This window comes from Cucurbita pepo, chromosome 16 (genome assembly GCF_057944985.1).
Source record: "Cucurbita pepo subsp. pepo isolate OVF chromosome 16, ASM5794498v1, whole genome shotgun sequence".
Taxonomy (NCBI): Eukaryota; Viridiplantae; Streptophyta; class Magnoliopsida; order Cucurbitales; family Cucurbitaceae; genus Cucurbita; species Cucurbita pepo.
In genome coordinates this window covers 9,600,508-9,619,271 of record NC_141813.1, presented here as the reverse complement: position 1 = coordinate 9,619,271, position 18,764 = coordinate 9,600,508, and the positions used below count along the sequence as shown (strand labels likewise).

The window sequence follows — 18,764 nt, the reverse complement described above, 5'->3', positions numbered from 1 at the left end:
ATTATTAAATATGAAGTCGTTTAGTTTAGAGAGTTATTTAGTATATCGAACACGTTGTTAAATGTAATATATGAATTGATATCTGATTATCGATTCAAATTATTTTATAATTAAATAATTAAAATAAAAAGATTAGAAAAAAACATTCGACGTAAATAAATTTGATAACTATTTACTTTTTAAACCCAATCTCACTTTCGACGCCCCGCCACCCGCCCCGTTGGCGCCGCCGCTGCACGCAACACGTCGCTCGCCGCTCGCAGAGCACTCGCCTGGTGGCTACCCTCCCTCTCCATCTTCAATCTTCACTCGGCTCTTCTTCCCTTACAGTCGCTGTCGCCTCTCCCAGCTCAGTGCCGCAGTCGCCGTTTTTCTCCACTCGTACTGCTGACGTCTTTTTATGCTCTGGCCTCCTGGTCTCTCTTCGCTTGGGTGAGGGCTGGCATTGTGTAGAAGTTTATCTGAGTTGAAGGACTACTGCAATGACCATCGATTGTCTCGTTCTTGGTAATCCCTTAGCTTTTTCTTATGTATTCTTTATCCAATTACGGTTTCCAACGTTGATTTTAGTCTTTATCGTCTTTTAGGCGCTGGGCAAGAAGTTGGGAAGAGTTGTGTGGTCGTCACAATCAATGGAAAGCGAATTATGTTTGATTGCGGCATGCATATGGGTTATCTAGACCATCGTCGATATCCTGATTTCTCTCGCATCTCTGCATCTCGCGATTACAATACTGTTCTCTCCTGTGTCATCATTACACACTTGTATGATGTTTTTTTGTTTGTTATAGTAATCGATAAATCTCTGTTACATTACATTACAATGCTTTGTTTTTATTTGTCTTTTCTTTGCTAATTTGCAGTCACCTGGACCATATAGGTGCGCTTCCATACTTCACCGAAGTTTGTGGCTATAATGGACCCATTTACATGACGGTACATATCATCTAATACACATGCTCATAGATGTTTGTCTTTTTGGTTTCACCATGGCCATGTTAGATTGTTTTTTGCATACAAAATGTTGTATGAAGTCATCCAAAAAAAAAAAAAAAAAAAAAAAGAACACACGGATTATAGTCGGAGAATTCATATATAGCTTTCTTTCCTAGACCTAAATTCAGAGGTACAAAAAAACTTTGGAAGAAGAAGAGCTCACACAAAGTATGGTTGGAAAAATTTGAATCCATGTATAGCTTGCTTCCTTTGGCCTCGGTGCTGCCTTCTTTAGACCCTTCTTCTTTGCTTTCTTTAGGTTTCCAGCGTCCTTTCTCTGATAGAGAGGCGTTGGAAGTGGTAGGCCTTCTTTCTCTCTTTCAGGACGAGCATGTAATTCTAGGGAGTAGGGATGTTAGGATTTGGTCCCTTGATCCTTCTAAGGGCTTCACTTATCATTCTTTTTTCTCAAATTGTCTTCCCCATCTCCCCCTTGATGCCCTTGTTTGTTTTCTCCTCTCTCTCTCTGGAAGGTTAATATTCCAAGGAAGGTTGAGGTGTTTGTGTGGCAGGTTTTACATGGGTGAGTTAATACCATGGATCGCATGCAAAGACTCTGTTCTTATGTTTTATTCTCGCAATTGTGTATTCTCGGTAGACATGAAGAAAACCTGGATCATTTTTCTTGGAATTTCCAATTTTCTGACCACCTTTGGAGTATTGGTCGAGTGCGATTGCTGTTTGTCTCAGGTGGAGGAGGTGCTTTTCAGTTCTACTTTTAGGGAGAAGGGTAAATTTTTTTGACATGCTAGCTTATTTGCTAGTTTTGAGTCTTTTGGATTGGGGGGAACAATGGAACTTTTAGGGAGGTGGAGAGGTCGGGTGAGGGTGTTTGCGAGGTGTCTAGGTTTAATGCATCATTGTGGGCGTTAGTCACTAGATCTTTTTGTAATTATGAGCTTGACATTGTTTCTTTTGGCTTTTTGGAATTATGAGCTTGGTATTGTTTTTTTAGATTGATGTAATTTTCTATAGTTACCTTTTTTTTTGTGTGCCCTTGTATATTCTTTCATCTCTCTAGGAAAGCGTGATTTGTTACCAAAAAAAAGAACTTTAGACTCTTTAGTCCTATAATGAAGTTTATTGTCAATTTTGTTTTCTTACACGTTGATATGGGCATTGAAGCTCTCTTTACTTCCCTTTGGCCGCAGTATCCAACATTGGCATTGGCTCCTTTAATGTTGGAGGACTACCGGAAAGTGATGGTTGACCGAAGGGGTGAAGCAGAGCAATTTAGTAATGATCATATTATGGAGTGCATGAAAAAAGGTAACTGAATTATGTCAAGTTCATAAGTAGTATGTAACTAGTCTCTCTTGGTTGGAAATGTGATTGTTTAGGTGACCAAAGTATAAGCATTATCTCTATTTTTTAAAACGGATGAAGCATCAAAGTGCTGTGATCCATTAGGAGGATGTTACACACGTCCATGTTGCTTATCTCTCATACAATGTAGATATTACAACTATGTTGTGATAATTACTTTGTTTCCTTCCTTCTCCCATCCAATTTTGTGGGGTTCTAGGTGAACCTTCCCTTTTTTAACCCAGTGCCTTCACCAATGCCTTAGATACTATGTTCTCACAACTTTTTCCATCAATGATATTGTTACACACGTCATTACGTTGTATAGTTAGCTCTCTTTAGGGGTATGATTTATGTTCTTGGTTTACTTGGCGTGCTTTATACCTTTTGTCTGATTCCAAATACTTTTGGATTTGGACATCTTGACCTCTTATTTTTCATTTATTTCTATATTAAATGAAACTTGTTCCTTTTTTTTTTTGCTTGTTTTCGTTCTACCTTACAAACACAGTGTAGAAGGAGAAACCTTTGACTGAATATGGAAAACTGCTATTTTATGAGATCCTTACCCTTCGTGTTTAACTAATTGTTCATCATTTGTGTTTGTACCCTTTTGCTTCATTTGATGATTGTTCTTGCTCAGATTGCGTTTTAGACTGCACTATTGATAGTTGTGTATGGCTTAACAATTAAGCTTCTGTGGGTACCTCTTTTTTTTTATTCATGTATTTGATGTACATCTTCAGTATATTAAGATTATCTGTCATTGATCTTGATTCACCTGCAGTTATACCTGTGGATTTGAAGCAGACTATACAGGTTGATGAAGATCTTCAAATTCGTGCTTACTATGCTGGACATGTAAGGCCTCGTTGATATATTTAGTATTCTTATTTTGCATCTCCTAGTTGGCTTCATTTAAAGCTGGCTGACAATCTTCCTCATCGGTGGTAGACATGTCCTATGTATTGTTGCTTAATTTCATCCTTGTTTCATTATTCAACTTGATTTTCATAATGTTATTAAGCTTCTCTCTCTCACTCTTTGTGTTTACGCAACAATATGTGCACTTATGTAAATGCTATAACAGTAACGATAGCAACCTTTATATTAAATTAGGTTGTTGGGGATTTTGTAACCTCCCTAGTCCTTTAAAATGCATACACTGATTGGTTTTAATTCATCTCCTCCATATTAAAAGAAAGAAAGAAAGAATTGCAATGCACGAGCCTTGAAATTCTCCTGTATTTTCAATTTGAAACTTTTCAATGATGATATTATTTTTATTTTTCTCTGCTAATTTCCTCTTTTTTTTGGTTTATTGTTTCCCCTCTAGCTTTTTTTTTTTTTTTTTTTTTTTTTTTTTTTTTTTTTTTTTTTTTAATACTTTTTCAGTTGGTAGGCAGATCTGGAAACTCAATGAACTCTTCCAAATAGAAAAAATTACATAATTCTGAAGTCTGTGCATTCTCTGGAATTCTATTTAGTTTCCTTAGAATATTTTTGTAGGTGAACGTGAATGCGCATGTTGGACATAGGGTATTTATTTCACAAAAAGTTAATAGACGTAAATGAGAGGGGTAACTTTGCTAAGGATGTATAGTAGTTTGAGTTTGACATATTGATATACCTAATTCTATCTGATGTGTCAAACAAATGGTAGTTTGAACGAAAAATTGTAACTTATTACTTGTATGTGCTTTTTAAATGGAATTTCTTTTGCATCGTATATGGGCATGCATGAATCCAGTAATTAGTTGCTTGCTGTGTGTATGCATCTCTTTATCAATCTACTATTTTGCAAATTGTGGAACCCCAAATTGTGTCGTACCTTTATCCCCAGTTTAAATATAATCCACAGCAACTTATGCTTGAATTATCGCCCAGAGTTGTGAACTTAGTTCTTAATATTGCTACATCATTGTGCCTACTGTTTGTGCTTACTTGACTTATTCTCAAAGCTTTTTCTTGTTGCTTCCACGAACTTTGTCCATCAACACAACTGTAATGTGGAATGTGCATATTTATATTTTAATCATGTTCTTAAGGTTTTAGGAGCTGCCATGTTTTATGCTAAAGTTGGAGATGCTGCTATGGTATACACAGGAGACTATAATATGACACCTGATAGACACCTTGGAGCAGCTCAAATCGATCGAATGCAATTAGACCTTCTAATAACGGAGTAAGAAGTTCAAAGAACTATTTTACTTGTTATATTGTTGGTTGTGCACCCTTTTAATCTTCAGCTATGAAAACAATTTCTTCCAACCCTTGATTTCTCTCTCTGTAAGGGGAAAGTTATATCGTAACATTGAATCCATCATCTAACTTTGGCAAGAAATTTGTGGTTTCAATTTTTTGATCTTCTAAGCATAACTTAACTATATATCTATTTGGTTCGAATATCCACTCTCACGTTGTTGAACTCAGAAAATAGGGCAAAAGAACCATTTGTACTTAAAAGAGAACATGGGTAATGAAAATTTAAATAATCCCTTAGGCACATAAAAAACAAGGAGTTAAATGACCATTAAAGAAAGAAGCATATTGTAATAAAATCATACACCTATGATTTATTTGCATGCTGTACATGAAAAAGAATGACGCTCAAAATGAGCAACATCAAATGGGTTGAGATTGGACTTAAAATAAATGGGTTTTTATACTCCCATTATGTTGGGTTGTAAATGTATATTAAACTCAACTGGTCCTGATGTAGTCCATATCTCGAGGGCTGGATTTTTTTTTATATTTTATTTTATTTTACTTCTAGGCTTTTGTTTGTATTTTGTCAATGAATGGTTTAGTTAGTAGTTAATTGGGCATTAGTTTGACGGTTCACAGAGTATTTTGAAGAACTAGCCGTTGCTTGTAGATTGTTTGTTAGATTTATAGCTGTTGGGGCTTGACTTGTAGAACTAAATTCTAGTTCCTTTTTTTCTTAAGTTGTCAACAAAAAGATGAAGATTTTTTTTTCTATTTGCTTATGGTCTTCTAGTTAACATAGGAGAGTTTTCTGTTCCTGATGCCTTTTCATCCGTAATTCAGCATGTGTATTCACTGCAAAGTATTTCTATTTTTAATCTTCCAATGTTTGTCTTCCGCAGGTCTACATATGCAACAACAATCCGTGATTCCAAATACGGCCGTGAGAGAGAATTTCTTAAAGCTGTATGTATAAATTAATTTATTAAAATCATTAACCCAGATTTGCCTTTTCTGCACCTCTTTATATTTTTAATTATAAATCTGATATGTTTGTTTTTCATTCATTGTCATGCATACTGACCTAATAGTAATTCAGGAGCCAGGACATAATTAAAGTTTAGCGAAGTTGCTCATGTTCTAATACCAACTTGGCATATTGTTTGAATGAAATATTATCTGTCTCTCGTTTGAAGATTGCAAAATCTTCTATTCTGTTGTAGGTTTTATTTTGTGATGTTTCAGGACTGTAGGTTGGTTGATTCCTATACTGTGTTTATAGGTTATTACAACTTTTCAGATGATTATTTGTACAGGGTATTGCATGTGAGAATTGTAGCATCATAGTTTAGGACCCATGATATAAGATATAAACTGGTAATGAATGGCTATTGGGCATTGATTAGTGACCTAAACCCATCATAAACTCTTAAGTTCCTTAATAGACACTGAATTATTTTATCTTAAAAAAATTCATAACGTTTAGCCATGAAAATGATTTGAAACAAGATATTTTTCCCGGATGATTTGGTATAGGTTCATAATTGTGTGGCTAGTGGAGGGAAGGTCCTTATTCCTACTTTTGCACTTGGACGGGCTCAGGTACTTTGCTAAATATTGTGTAGCTTTATATCTTTATCTGCAAGCTGCATCTTTCATGATTAATTCATGTTATGTAACACTGTTACAGTTATAAAATTTTCCATTATGAGCAGGAACTCTGTATCTTGTTGGATGACTATTGGGAGCGCATGAATCTAAAGATTCCAATATACTTTTCAGCAGGTGTCCTTTGAATAATAAGTTCTCATTTCATCCTTATACTAGTAGATATGTATTAATACATCTTAGGCAACTCTTCAGCTTCCAGTTTCCTTTTCATGATTTCCAACTGCCTTGTAAGTCCATGATCTGCTTTGATAATCTTCTGCCCACAATTTGCTGATAAAGTTGAGATGCATGTTAGGCATTTATCGAGAACTGCAATTGCCGAGTTGCTATGAGTGATTATTGAGTGTTAGGGCGATTAGAGCATTTCGTGATGGGCTAATCCTTCTATTTGTCTCACAATTAATGGTGAGCATGGGTGATGAATTTATGTAGTCATTGAACTAGATTCAAGCTTGAGATACACTTGTTTGGTGAGTCCAAGCCATCTTTCAATGAGCAATGTGTTTCAAATCTTTATAAGCATTAAGCTAATCAACTTGTCTGGATTATTCGAGTTGGCGATCTTTTTTCTTCTATAGATGAGGCATGTGGTGAGAGGAAGACCAGGCTGAATCAGATTTCAGCATCATCTCATAGACCACCGTGAGAAAGAGTTGATAATGATAGCTACTAAATACGTTTCTTTAAAGTTGTTAGGAATTGCTTTGTTTCATAAACAGTTCTTCTCACTCTGTTGTTTCCTATAAGTATTGCTTTTCTCAACTTTTATGTTCTTGTGTTCATTTTTCTGCTTTCAGGTTTGACTGTTCAAGCTAATATGTACTATAAAATGCTCATCAGTTGGACCAGCCAGAAGGTTAAGGAGACATACACGACAAGGAATGCTTTTGACTTTAAGAATGGTATGTCATTCACATGTTTCATGTTTTCAGGATTGGAATCAATTGATGAACTGCAATAAAATAAATGTTATTATGTTGAGCATATTTGCTTACCAGGGAAGTGATGTGGGTACCCCTTTCAAAGTGGCAGCCTAGGTGGGAACATTTATCTGAGTATTGAGGCTTCTTACCTGAACAATGAATAAAAGGAGAGGACATTTAAATTGGAACCAGAGATGTTCATAGGGTGGGGGCCAAGGTCTCCGTCCCCGCCTCCTATTTTATTTCACATTCCCGCGAAATGTCTTATTTATTTTTGCGGGGATTGGGATGGGACTCCATGGGGGAAATTTTTCCCATCTTTTATATATATTGTTATTAAAAATATCCATTTCAAAGAATTTTTTAATGGATAGTTTTCCTTTTCCAACATAATTTATATTAAAAAATGAAAAACATCCTAATAAATCCAATAATATTTCATAGGCAAGATAATAATATAATAATATAATGTTTAATATAATTTCAATATTACAGCATAGTCTTTTACACTATATATATATAAAAATAAGTGAGGTGGGTGGGGGGGGGGGGGGGGGGGGGGAATATAATTTCCATCGGCCCCGTTTAGCTAACAAGAAAACTTCTCTCCACTTCCTCTCCCACTTTCGGGTTAATTGGAAGAGATTGTTATGTCAAACTTACTTCCATTGCCCAAATCACTCATTTTAAAATAATGATATTTGACAATAATGTAGAAGTTATTTTGAAAAAATCCAGACTCACTCTTATGTGATTCTAGAAGTAGTAGATAGGAGGTGATTTTGGTGGGTGATTGACTAGGAATCAGTTACAGGTATAATGGCTTTAGAAATCTAAAGTGAATTATTATTAAATGCCTTTTATAACATCACTTATAATTAAATCATGGTAACACTTATTCTAAAGTCACTTTTAACCACATAGCAAGTGTCATATTTTAACCACTGACAAACTTGCGTTACATTTTGCAGTTCAAAAGTTCGACCGTTCTATGATTGATGCTCCTGGGCCTTGTGTTCTCTTTGCTACACCAGGGATGATTAGTGGTGGGTTTTCTCTTGAGGTTTTTAAGCGCTGGGCACCTTCTAAATTGAATCTTATCACATTACCCGGGTATTGACTATGGCTACTCTCTTTTGACTGTCGCTTTGTATTCGTTATTCAAGTATACTTTTGCAGGTTGGTTCTTTGACAAACCATAAAGTTGGATAACTTCTGTGACTGAGCTTTTCTTTCACTTTTGCAGCTCTTTTTTTTTTTTTAATAATTATTCCAATTTTTGCTTATGTTCATAGTTTGTGTTTGGTCATGTTATGGTCTTTACTACATCCAAGCATAATGTGAAATTGCTATCTGAAAGCCATATTACTTAATCCCATGTAGGTATTGCGTGGCCGGAACTATTGGACACAAGTTAATGTCCGGAAAACCCACCAAAATTGATCTGGACAAGGACACTCAAATTGATGTGCAATGCCAGGCTAGTATCTATCAGCTTTACGTTGTTGTGTTTTCCTTTTTGAATATGATTTTTAGAATCGTTAATCCTCAGTTTCACTAGGCCTAAATTACATCTCGATTTGGATTTTAATGTTTCTTAGAGGTTCACTACTCGGTAGCTCTGGTTGATAGCCTTTTAAGACTGTTGTTTACCTTAGGGAAAACTAGGAATATAAAACAAACTTATAATGCATGGTGCTATGTGTCACAATCCGCGATGAGATTGTGCCTCGAGAAAGTCATCGAGAACGATGACTAATTTAAGTGGGGAAGAATGTCACAACCATACCATGAAGAAAGTAGGTTGTGACCCTCACGTGCAAACAAGACAAGGTGGCGACACGGTAGTGGTGCCCGAGTAGCCATGCGAGGGTCAAGACAAGACGAGTCCCATGATGCGACCGAGGACGGTACATCATCTAACACACTACAGAGATGTGCATGAAAGATTAGCTAAGGCATAGGCAAGATAAAGACAAGGATGTGACATGAGTGTTAGAGATAGGCTTGTTGAAGGGTCAGGTAGGGCCTCAAGCCTTAACCTCGAAAATCAAGGTTTCGAAGGGAATTTGGACATGCGGTTTTGGAGTCAAGTCTATCCATATGAAATATAAAAGTTTGCCCAATTTGGTGTCAATCCACTCAACACCGTATGCTGTTTACCACAATCATGTCTACACTCGCAAGATTGAAAATGTCTCAAAATATACTATAGGGGGAGACATGGTGTTAGCTCTCCACCACCTCTAAGCCCTGTGGCTTAAGCGAGCTACCTTGTGGCATATATGTATGTCATAGTGAGGGTGAGTGTTACAAGACTAGTGTCTCCTACAACTTCCTTTGAAATGGATTTTTTCAAGGACAATGTCGGACAGTACAGGTGTGCCAACATTGTGTCCTAGCCCATGTGTCGGAGGTTGGATCAGATACCTGTTATCCGGTACGAAGTTCGTAAACGATAGGACATGGACACAGGAGGGTTTAATGCCTCGATAGAACCCAGATGGATGGATGTTTGGGATGTCGTGATATTATGAATGACACCTGGACCCGTTCTTGATGGCATGATTGAGTGAGTTGTGATGGATTACGACACCATGTGGCTTGGGATGATGTCAAGACATATGGATCATGTTAATTGGGAACCTAGAGGATGTGAGATGCGATGTTGCATTGAGAGACCTTGGCCTCGAGTAGAGGCAAGGTCGAGCCGAGTGACTTGGCCTAGTGTAGAGGCAAGTTGGTTGGGTCGCAGATGATTGAACACGCGCAGGCGGCGTGGGTGGCCGACAAGCTTGGATTCTGCAACTTCGTGTTCGGTGGGCAAAGACAAACCTTGCCTAAGGTTCGACAAGCCTCAAAGCCAGACAAAAAACGAATATGGGGCTTAGGTTTTTATCAAGGTTGGTCGTGAGCTTGTCAAGATCTCGACAGTGCATGGTTGAAAAAGTACGACCATGATGGTTGGTATTGGAGCTACACTTTGTGTGTCTAATCGGACAAGATTGTCAAGAAGAAGAAACTGAGGGTCGAATGAAGGCATCACAAGCGTGTCAAGAGTGTCAGTGTCGACCGGGCAGTTGTATTGTCAAGGATCCTAAACAAATCATGTGTTGAAGCCAAGACTCCCCCAAGTCATTAGTTGTTAGGAATCACGATCTCCACAATAGTATGATATTGTCCACTTTGAGCATAAGCTCTCATGGCTTTGCTTTGGGCTTCCCCAAAAGGCCTCATACCAATGAAGATCGTATTCCTCACTTATAAACCCATGATCTTCCACTAAATTAACCAATGTGGGACACTCCCAATCCCAATAATCCTCAACAATCCTCCCCTCGAACAAAGCACACTATAAGCCTCTCCTGAGGCTTATGGAGCTCTCGAATAGCCTCCCCTTAATTGAGGCTCGACTCCTTTCTCTGGAGCCCTCGAACAAAGTACACCATTTGTTCGACACTTTAGTCACTTTTGACTACACCTTCGAGGCTCGCCATTCTTTGTTCGATATTTGAGGATTTTATTGGCATGGTTAAGTTTAGGGCATGGCTCTGATACCATGTTAGGAATCACGACTCTCCACAATAGTATGATATTGTCCACTTTGAGCATAAGCTCTCATGGCTTTGCTTTGGGCTTCCCCAAAAGGCCTCATACCAATGAAGATCGTATTCCTCACTTATAAACACATGATCTTCCACTAAATTAACCAATGTGGGACACTCCCAATCCCAATAATCCTCAACAAGTACGAGTATTTCCCACAGTGAGTTGTGTTCAACATTTGGTATCAGAGCGAGGTTAGTGTAGGTTATCTGATCTCTTGGAATCCTTAGTATGCTCTGTGGTTGCAGCTCTGCCTGATCTTCCACATCAGAAACGATTTCTTGAGATTAGTGGTGAGTGAGTTTCTTTTGTGTCGTGAGAAGTCTGTGACTCTGCAAGTCTTGTGTCAAAAGAACTTGTTTGGTATTACTGAGGTATGGCCAACACGATGAGTGATTTCCAAATCGTTGGAGGAATTAAGAAACTCAACAACAACTACAACACGTGGGCAACATGCATGATGTCCTATTTACAAGGACAGGATCTTTGGGAGATCGTTGGCGGGTGTGAAACTACGCCGCCAGAGGAGGATTCTAACGGCGCCTTGCGCAAATGGAGAATCAAAGCAGGCAAAGCAATGTTTGCCTTGAAGACCACCATCGGAGAAGAGATGTTAGAACATATTTGGGATGACAAGACACCGAAAGAAGCATGGGATACGTTCGTGATGTTGTTCTCAAAGAAGAACGATACGAGGCTACAACTTCTGGAGAATGAGTTGTTGTCAATTACACAACGTGATATGACAATTGCTCAGTACTTCCACAAGGTCAAATCAATCTGTCGGGAGATTACTGAACTAGACCCAAAGTCCGCCATTGTAGAATCTCGAATGAAGAGGATTATAATCCACGGATTACGACCGGAATATCGAAGCTTCATTACTGCTGTACAAGGATGGTCCACTCAACCAACACTTGTAGAGTTCGAAAATTTGTTAGCCAGCCAAGAAGCCATGGCTAAACAAATGGGAGGCTTCACATTGAAGGGTGAAGAAGAAGCACTCTACACGAGTGAAAGTCGGAGCAATAATAGGCCGTCTACCAAACGTGGATACAATGGTGACAAAAGAAGCCACCAAGGGATTGCACAACCTGAGAGAGCTCAGAAGAACGACAACAAGAGTTTCCAAAGAACGAGATTTGGTGGTATTTGCTATAATTGCGGGAAAAAGGGCCATATGTCTAGAGATTGTTGGTCCAGGAAAAAGTCCATTGAAAACAATGTGGCAATATCCAAAAAGAAGATAGAAGATGAATGGGATGAAGAGGTACTATGCCCCATAGAAGAAGACGAGCTAGCACTCATGGCGACAATAGAAGACCATATCAACTATGAGAATGACTGGATCGTTGATTCAGGATGTTCAAATCACATGACTGGCGATCAGAGAAAATTGCAAGACAAGAAAGAGTACAAAGGAAGTCGTATGGTACGTACAGCAAATAACACACAGTTATCAATTGCTCAAATCGGCAATACGACAATCATGCCTGGCAATAAGTCTGATACAGTGTCGCTACATAATGTTTACCATGTTCCGGGTATAAAGAAGAACTTGTTGTCAGTGTCACAACTAACAACATCAGGAAGCTATGTCTTATTTGGGCCAGAAGATGTAAAAGTTTATCAAGATGTTAAGATAATAGGAAAGCCGACAATAGAAGGACGAAGAGTGGAGTCTGTCTACGTCCTATCTGCAGAGTCTGCCTATGTTGACAAGACCCGAAAGAATGAGACGACAGATCTATGGCATGCAAGATTGGGACATATTAGCTACCATAAGTTGAAGCTGATTATGGAGAAATCTATGCTCAAAGGTCTACCTCAACTTGAAGTCAAAACAGACGTTGTCTGCGCTGGATGTCAATATGGTAAAGCTCATCAATTACCATACAAAGAGTCAAGTTTCAAAGCAAAGAAACCATTAGAGTTAATTCACTCTGATTTGTTCGGCCCAGTCAAACAAGCATCGATCAGCGGAATGCGGTATATGGTGACATTTATTGACGATTACTCAAGATATGTGTGGATTTTCTTTATGAAAGAAAAGTCTGACACGTTCTCAAAGTTTCAAGAATTCAAGATGATGGTCGAAGGAGAAGTAGGAGCGAAGATCCGTTGTCTACGTTCAGACAATGGCGGAGAATACACGTCAGATGAGTTCGATCAATATTTACACGAGTGTGGGATACGACGTCAATTTACATGTGCCAACACGCCACAACAAAATGGTGTAGCAGAAAGAAAGAATCGACACCTTGCAGAAACCTGTCGAAGCATGTTACACACAAAGAACGTTCCAGGAAGATTTTGGGCTGAAGCTATGTGAACTGCTGCCCATGTGATCAACAAGCTTCCTCAACCAAAGCTAGGGTTCGTCTCACCATTTGAGATACTATGGGATATGAAACCTACAATTAGTTACTTCCGAGTATTTGGCTGTGTTTGCTATGTATTTGTGCCTGACCATCTACGTAGCAAGTTTGACAAGAAAGCAGTCAAGTGTGTATTTGTTGGATACGACAATCAAAGAAAAGGATGGAGGTGCTGTGATCCAACAAGTGGAAAATACTATACATCAAGAGATGTAGTTTTTGATGAAGCATCTACATGGTGGTCCTCGGAGAAGAAAGTCTTACCAGATTCAAACATCGAAGAAATTCTACAACAGAAGCTGGGGGAGCAAACTACACAAATTCAATCAAATGTCGATGCACCTGAAAATCCAAGAAATCCAAAAACAATAAAAAGCAGAAGTATTCTACAGAGTGTCCTGTATTCTCTTCTCGATCAGTGTTAATAAAGAGTACGAGTGTTTCCCACAGTGAGTTGTGTTCAACATTAGTACCGTGTGTTGATACCTTAGTAGGGGGAGTTCTACCCGTCAAAAAGATAAACCAAGCTCATTTGCTAAGGCTCGAGGTTTCAATTGGGCAGACAGATGAAATAGGTGTAACAAGTCGGTTTTCCAAAGAGCAATTTTCATGAGAGGAATAATGCTAATGGTTGCAAGCAAAGAAGTTGGAGGTCAGTTGAGACATGCGCCACCCAAATGCCACGTTGTGCACAACGCAAGTCTTTATGGGGAGGACATTACTGCAAAGAGACAGGCAAGTTTGAGTGGGGAGAGCCCGAGAGAATGCGTTGCTCACCCAGTGTGAGTGCTCCAAGAAGTGAGCACAAGTGAATTCCGTCAACCCTTCTTGCGTAAGGTGGGTGACTTCACAGCAGATGTCAAGATGAACATTTGCTCTAGAAGGAGCACTAGGCTGGATATGAAGGCAACAGAAGAGTGAAGCTATGGGAAGATCGAGAGAAGTGAAGGTGGCCAAGAAAAGAGTTGGCTGAAGGGTAGTGCCAACAACCTAAAGGATTGTGTCAAAAAGCATGGACTTTGCTTCAATGAGGGATGTGACCACGACGAGGAAATGTTGTGGTTGGGCTTGCGAGCCCCACCTTGAGGGGTGCACCAATTTATGCGACTCAGAGACACGCAAGTTGAGGCAAAAGTGGCCATGATTGGGGCAAACACCCTCTAGTGGATCGGTGAGTGTCCCTGGCGAAGTTCGAAGGTAGGGCATCGTAAGCCCAGCTTCACCCATGCCATGGCAAGGAAAGCCCATAGTTTGTCTGGGGACATCTGGTGAGTGTCCCTGACCAAGCCCGAGATAGACGTCGTAAGAGCCAGCCTCACCCACAGCTATGCCAATATTGAATTGCAGTGTCGGTAGACACAAGTCTCAGTGGCGGAGTCCTAGATGGGAGAAAAAAAGAATAGGTCTGATAGTGGGATAGCCCATAGATAGTGTGCACAAGTTTTTCATATTCGATTTGAAGCATGTTTATTTCCGGCAAGTCAGTTAGCAAGCAGTCTAAACTCCGCTACCATGAGAGTTGATACCACGAAGAGGAATGTCGTGGTTGGCTTGCGAGCCACACCCCATGGAGTTTACGGTTATGTGCCGCCTTTTTTTTAGAAGAGAGAATGTTTACATAGAGTACGCTCTCTAGAAGATTTGTTGTAGAGAGTATGCACATTGGCCCAGAGAAGTGTCAAAGTTAAGTTGGGGCAAGTTCATCAAATAATTAACCAAAGAGAGTCGGGAAGTGGTGCCGCATGACAAAGATAGTCGGAAGCATCAACTCGAATTTGTCCCCAAGCTGACCAAGAGGCGTCAATAAGATAAGTATTATGACAAATGAGAAGTTAGATACTTAGTGAATTTATACTCATTTGAAGCACGATCTGTTCCAGCAGGTCAAGTCAGCAACCAGTCCAAAGTGGGGGGAGAATGTCACAATCCGCGATGGGATTGTGCTCCTAGAAAGTCATCGAAGACAATGACTAATTTAAGTGGGGGAGAATGTCCCGACCATACTATGAAAAAAGTAGGTTGTGACCCTCACGTGCAGACAAGACAAGGTTGGGACACGATAGTGGCGCCCGATTGGCCACGCGAAGGCCGAGACAAGATGAGTGGCATGATGCGACCAAGGAGGACGGTCCATCATCTAACACACCATAGAGATGTGCATGAAAGATAAGTCGAGGCATAGGCAAGACAGAGGCAACGATGTGAACATGAGCGTCAAAGATAGGCTTGTTGAAAGGTCGGGTAGGGCCTGAGCCAAACTTGAAAGACGGGGTTTCGAAGGGAATTTTCACATGTTGTTTTGGAGTCAAGTCTGTCCCTATGAAGGCTCACCAAATTTGGTGTCAATCCACCGAACAAACTCTCCACGATACCTTATGCCCGTTCGCCAAAATTATGTCTACTCACACCAAATTGAAAATGTCTCAAAATGTACTAGGTAGGGAGGCATGGTGTCAACTTTCCGAACCAGGTTATTTGGATGCATCTTATTTGGGCTTTCTTATGGACAATCGCCTCTTCGATTAAAAGGGAAGCATTTCACTGTAAATCCGGAAACATTATTGGTACTTTGAGTTCAAAACGAAACATACGCAAATGAACACCGTTAAAGTTGACCTGGATGAACTTCTTTTTTTCTTTTATTGTGTATATATATATATATATATATATAAATTTTTAGTCCTGTAATCATTCTATTAAATGTTCCTGACTATATATCACTATGTTTCATCCCAGATTCACCAACTGGCATTCAGCCCACATACTGATTCCAAAGGAATCATGGATCTTGTGAAGTTCCTTAGTCCCAAGCACGTGATACTTGTACATGGAGAGAAGCCTAAAATGGTTACTTTAAAGGAGAGGATTCATTCAGAACTGGGAATCCCATGTCATGATCCTGCAAATAACGAGACTGTATCCATTTCTTCAACTCTTTCTATCAAAGCAGAATCCTCAAGCACGTTTATTCAGAGTTGTTCAACTCCCAATTTCAAATTTTTGAAAAGAAACTTGAATGATAAGATTAATTCAAAAGAGTTAAGTTCGAAAGAAGGAGGAACTTCAAGCATGTTCTTCCGCAGACGCTCGAATCCCCATGTCAAGCATTTGAATAGAAATCTTGACGAAAATTTTGATTCTAGTTTAAGTTGTGGTCCAGAGCTAGAGGTAAGTGATAATAGAGTGAATGAAGGGATCTTGGTGATGGAAAAAGGTAAAAAAACAAAGGTGGTACACCAAGATGAACTATTGCTTCTCTTGGGAGAACAAGAGCATGAGGTTAGGTTTGCTAACTGTAGTCCTATATATTTTGGAAGCTTAGATGATACCCATGTCATGGATTGCATATCTAGAAAATCTTTATGGCTTTCCCAGCTATCTTCAAAGCTTTCAAGTGAACTTTCAGACAGGAACGTTCAAAATTTTGGGGAGTATCTTCAAGTTGAATCATTTACACTGTCCATTTGCTCAAAGGAAAGTTGCCCTTACCGAACTACAAACAGAATTGAAAATGAATCTGCTGCAGCATTCTATTGCTGTAGTTGGCTAGTAGCAGATGAAGTCCTCGCATGGCAAATCATTTCCATCTTGGAGAAGCATGATCTCAGTTCAACATGAAGGGGCCTATTATGCATGGTTTCCTTACATAATTAACATGGAAGCTGTAATTCTACATGAGGTTAGCTCAATTGATGACTTGTTTGACAAAGGAAATGATTTGCTTATCACGAGTACTCGGGGTTGATGTTCATGTTCATAGTCGTATACCAAATCTGGAGGTTTAAGTTACGAAACATTGGTTCTGAAAGATTTGAATATGGTTGAAACTGGCATCGATGTTAATAGGTTTTTTTTTTTTTGTTTATTTGCTCTATAGTCCCATTGCCTATGAAGAGTTCATAGTTTGTATTTCCGTTATATTTCTAGCTAGGTGTACAGACAAAATGTATGGGAGTAGTCGTGTCGACGTCTGGTCAAATGAAAAATTACCAAACGTCTAGCATTCCATGAAAGATTTTCTTAGACAATGGAAATGGAATATGGGCTGCTTCAAACTCATTTTCATAGAAGACTTAGATGAAAAGAACGTTGAAAACCTAAGAACTAGGTACCTACCCTTTCTAGAAGGCTTTTATTCTTTTCTCCCAACTAGTTGTAAGTTCAAAATCTCTTCCCTTTCTTTGTGATGAACAATTTGAAAGAAAAAAAAAATATGATTATTTGAAACACAAATGACTTTATAAAGACTTTGAATACTAATTTGTGAGAAAAGTATTCATTTAGAGAAAGCCACCATGTTTTGCTTTTCTAGAAGAAGCAATCATTGTCCTTTGGAGTCTTAGTTGGCGCTTTGCTTTTTCTAATAGGTTGTGTTTGCACCTAATTAGCATATGTATGAACACCTCTGTAAAGTAAGGATATATGAATGAGTCTGTTTCGAAAATAAGATGACTGAAAAAGACTTAAATGATATGAAAGTTACTACCTATATCAATAAGGTATACTTTTTAATAAGATGACTGAAAAAGACTTAAATGATATGAAAGTTACTACCTATATCAATAAGGTATACTTTTTAATAAGATGACTGAAAAAGACTTAAATGATATGAAAGTTACTACCTATATCAATAAGGTATACTTTTTTTATGGCTCAAATCACGGGAACTTGAATAAACTATGATTAATGAGAAAGCGAAAATTCAATGATGTCTATATTTAATTTACCCATTTTTTAAATTGTGTCTGACCTTTCTTTACGATTGCTTTTCAATGCCATTTTCCACACAAAAAAACACTAGTGAGTGGAAAAGGTTTGATTTTTTTTAGAACTCTTTTTCCATTTCCTTTTCGTATTTTAAGATTGGAATCATTCTTCGATAGCTTATTTGAAAAGTTCTTCGGACTTCATTCAAAGTCTCAATACGAACCTTATCCCATACTATTTGATATAATTGATCCCGTGATCAACTTGCGAAATTTTCAGTCAAAGTAAACTTAGTTCAATAACAATAATTAAGAAATTGTTGAACTAAAAAAAAGTTTTTGATTATTTGTTAGTCATGTAAATTGAAACCAAATGATAAGGAATCCACCCAAGGAAAAGTAAAATTTAGATTATCTTGTGAGCTCTGATACCAAATGATAAGGAGTACTACAAGGAGGGTAAGATTTAGATTATCTTGTTGTTCGAATATCTCAAGAAAAAAACATTTGTTTGAGATTCATATCACTCCATAGGTAAAATCAATCATGTCAAACTTGAATGATTCTAAACATGCATATAATTGCAAAGAAATTTAGCTTTTAGCTATAAAAAAAAAACATGATTTTTTATTATATTTTTCAAGTCTTTTTTACAAAGATAACACACATGACTTTACATAGTCTCAAAATCAACCCTTAACCTTACCTGAGGCATTTAATGAGTAGTAACTTTTATATTTTATGGTCATAACACGTCATTATATATACTTTATGAGCATAATTAACTACTAAGTAAATAGGTCTTAGAATACATTAAATAAATATCATAACTCTAAATTATCATCCACCCAAAATTCTAATTATCTAAGAATAAATAAAGTTGGATTATTCTTAACTATGACACGAATTGTAACCTCTTATAATAATTTGAACAATATTTTCTTCACATTTTCCTCGAAGTTTATAGTGCA

The 18,764-nt window shown here is 38.2% G+C and overlaps 1 protein-coding gene across 3 annotated transcripts; it reads left to right on the top strand.

The window, feature by feature from the left end:
* Nucleotides 1–196: 196 nt before the first annotated feature.
* On the top strand, nt 197–17,146 carry CPSF73-II (cleavage and polyadenylation specificity factor 73 kDa subunit-II). 3 transcript variants are annotated; one of them, XM_023657614.2, is made up of 13 exons: nt 197–507; nt 588–765; nt 864–936; nt 2,148–2,265; nt 3,089–3,162; nt 4,350–4,486; nt 5,412–5,475; nt 6,046–6,111; nt 6,225–6,294; nt 6,978–7,082; nt 8,075–8,216; nt 8,487–8,583; nt 15,824–17,146. In XM_023657614.2, the coding sequence occupies exons 1-13, from the start codon at nt 483–485 to the stop codon at nt 16,703–16,705; spliced, it is 2,031 nt and encodes a 676-aa protein (XP_023513382.2). In that variant the 5' UTR covers nt 197–482; the 3' UTR covers nt 16,706–17,146. The 3 variants fall into 3 exon arrangements, with proteins under 3 accessions (XP_023513382.2, XP_086974759.1, XP_086974760.1); XM_087118633.1 differs by lacking the exon at nt 197–507 and having other exon boundaries at nt 636–765; nt 881–936; XM_087118634.1 differs by lacking the exons at nt 197–507; nt 588–765; nt 864–936 and adding an exon at nt 1,154–1,726.
* The last annotated feature ends 1,618 nt before the right edge of the window (nt 17,147–18,764 follow it).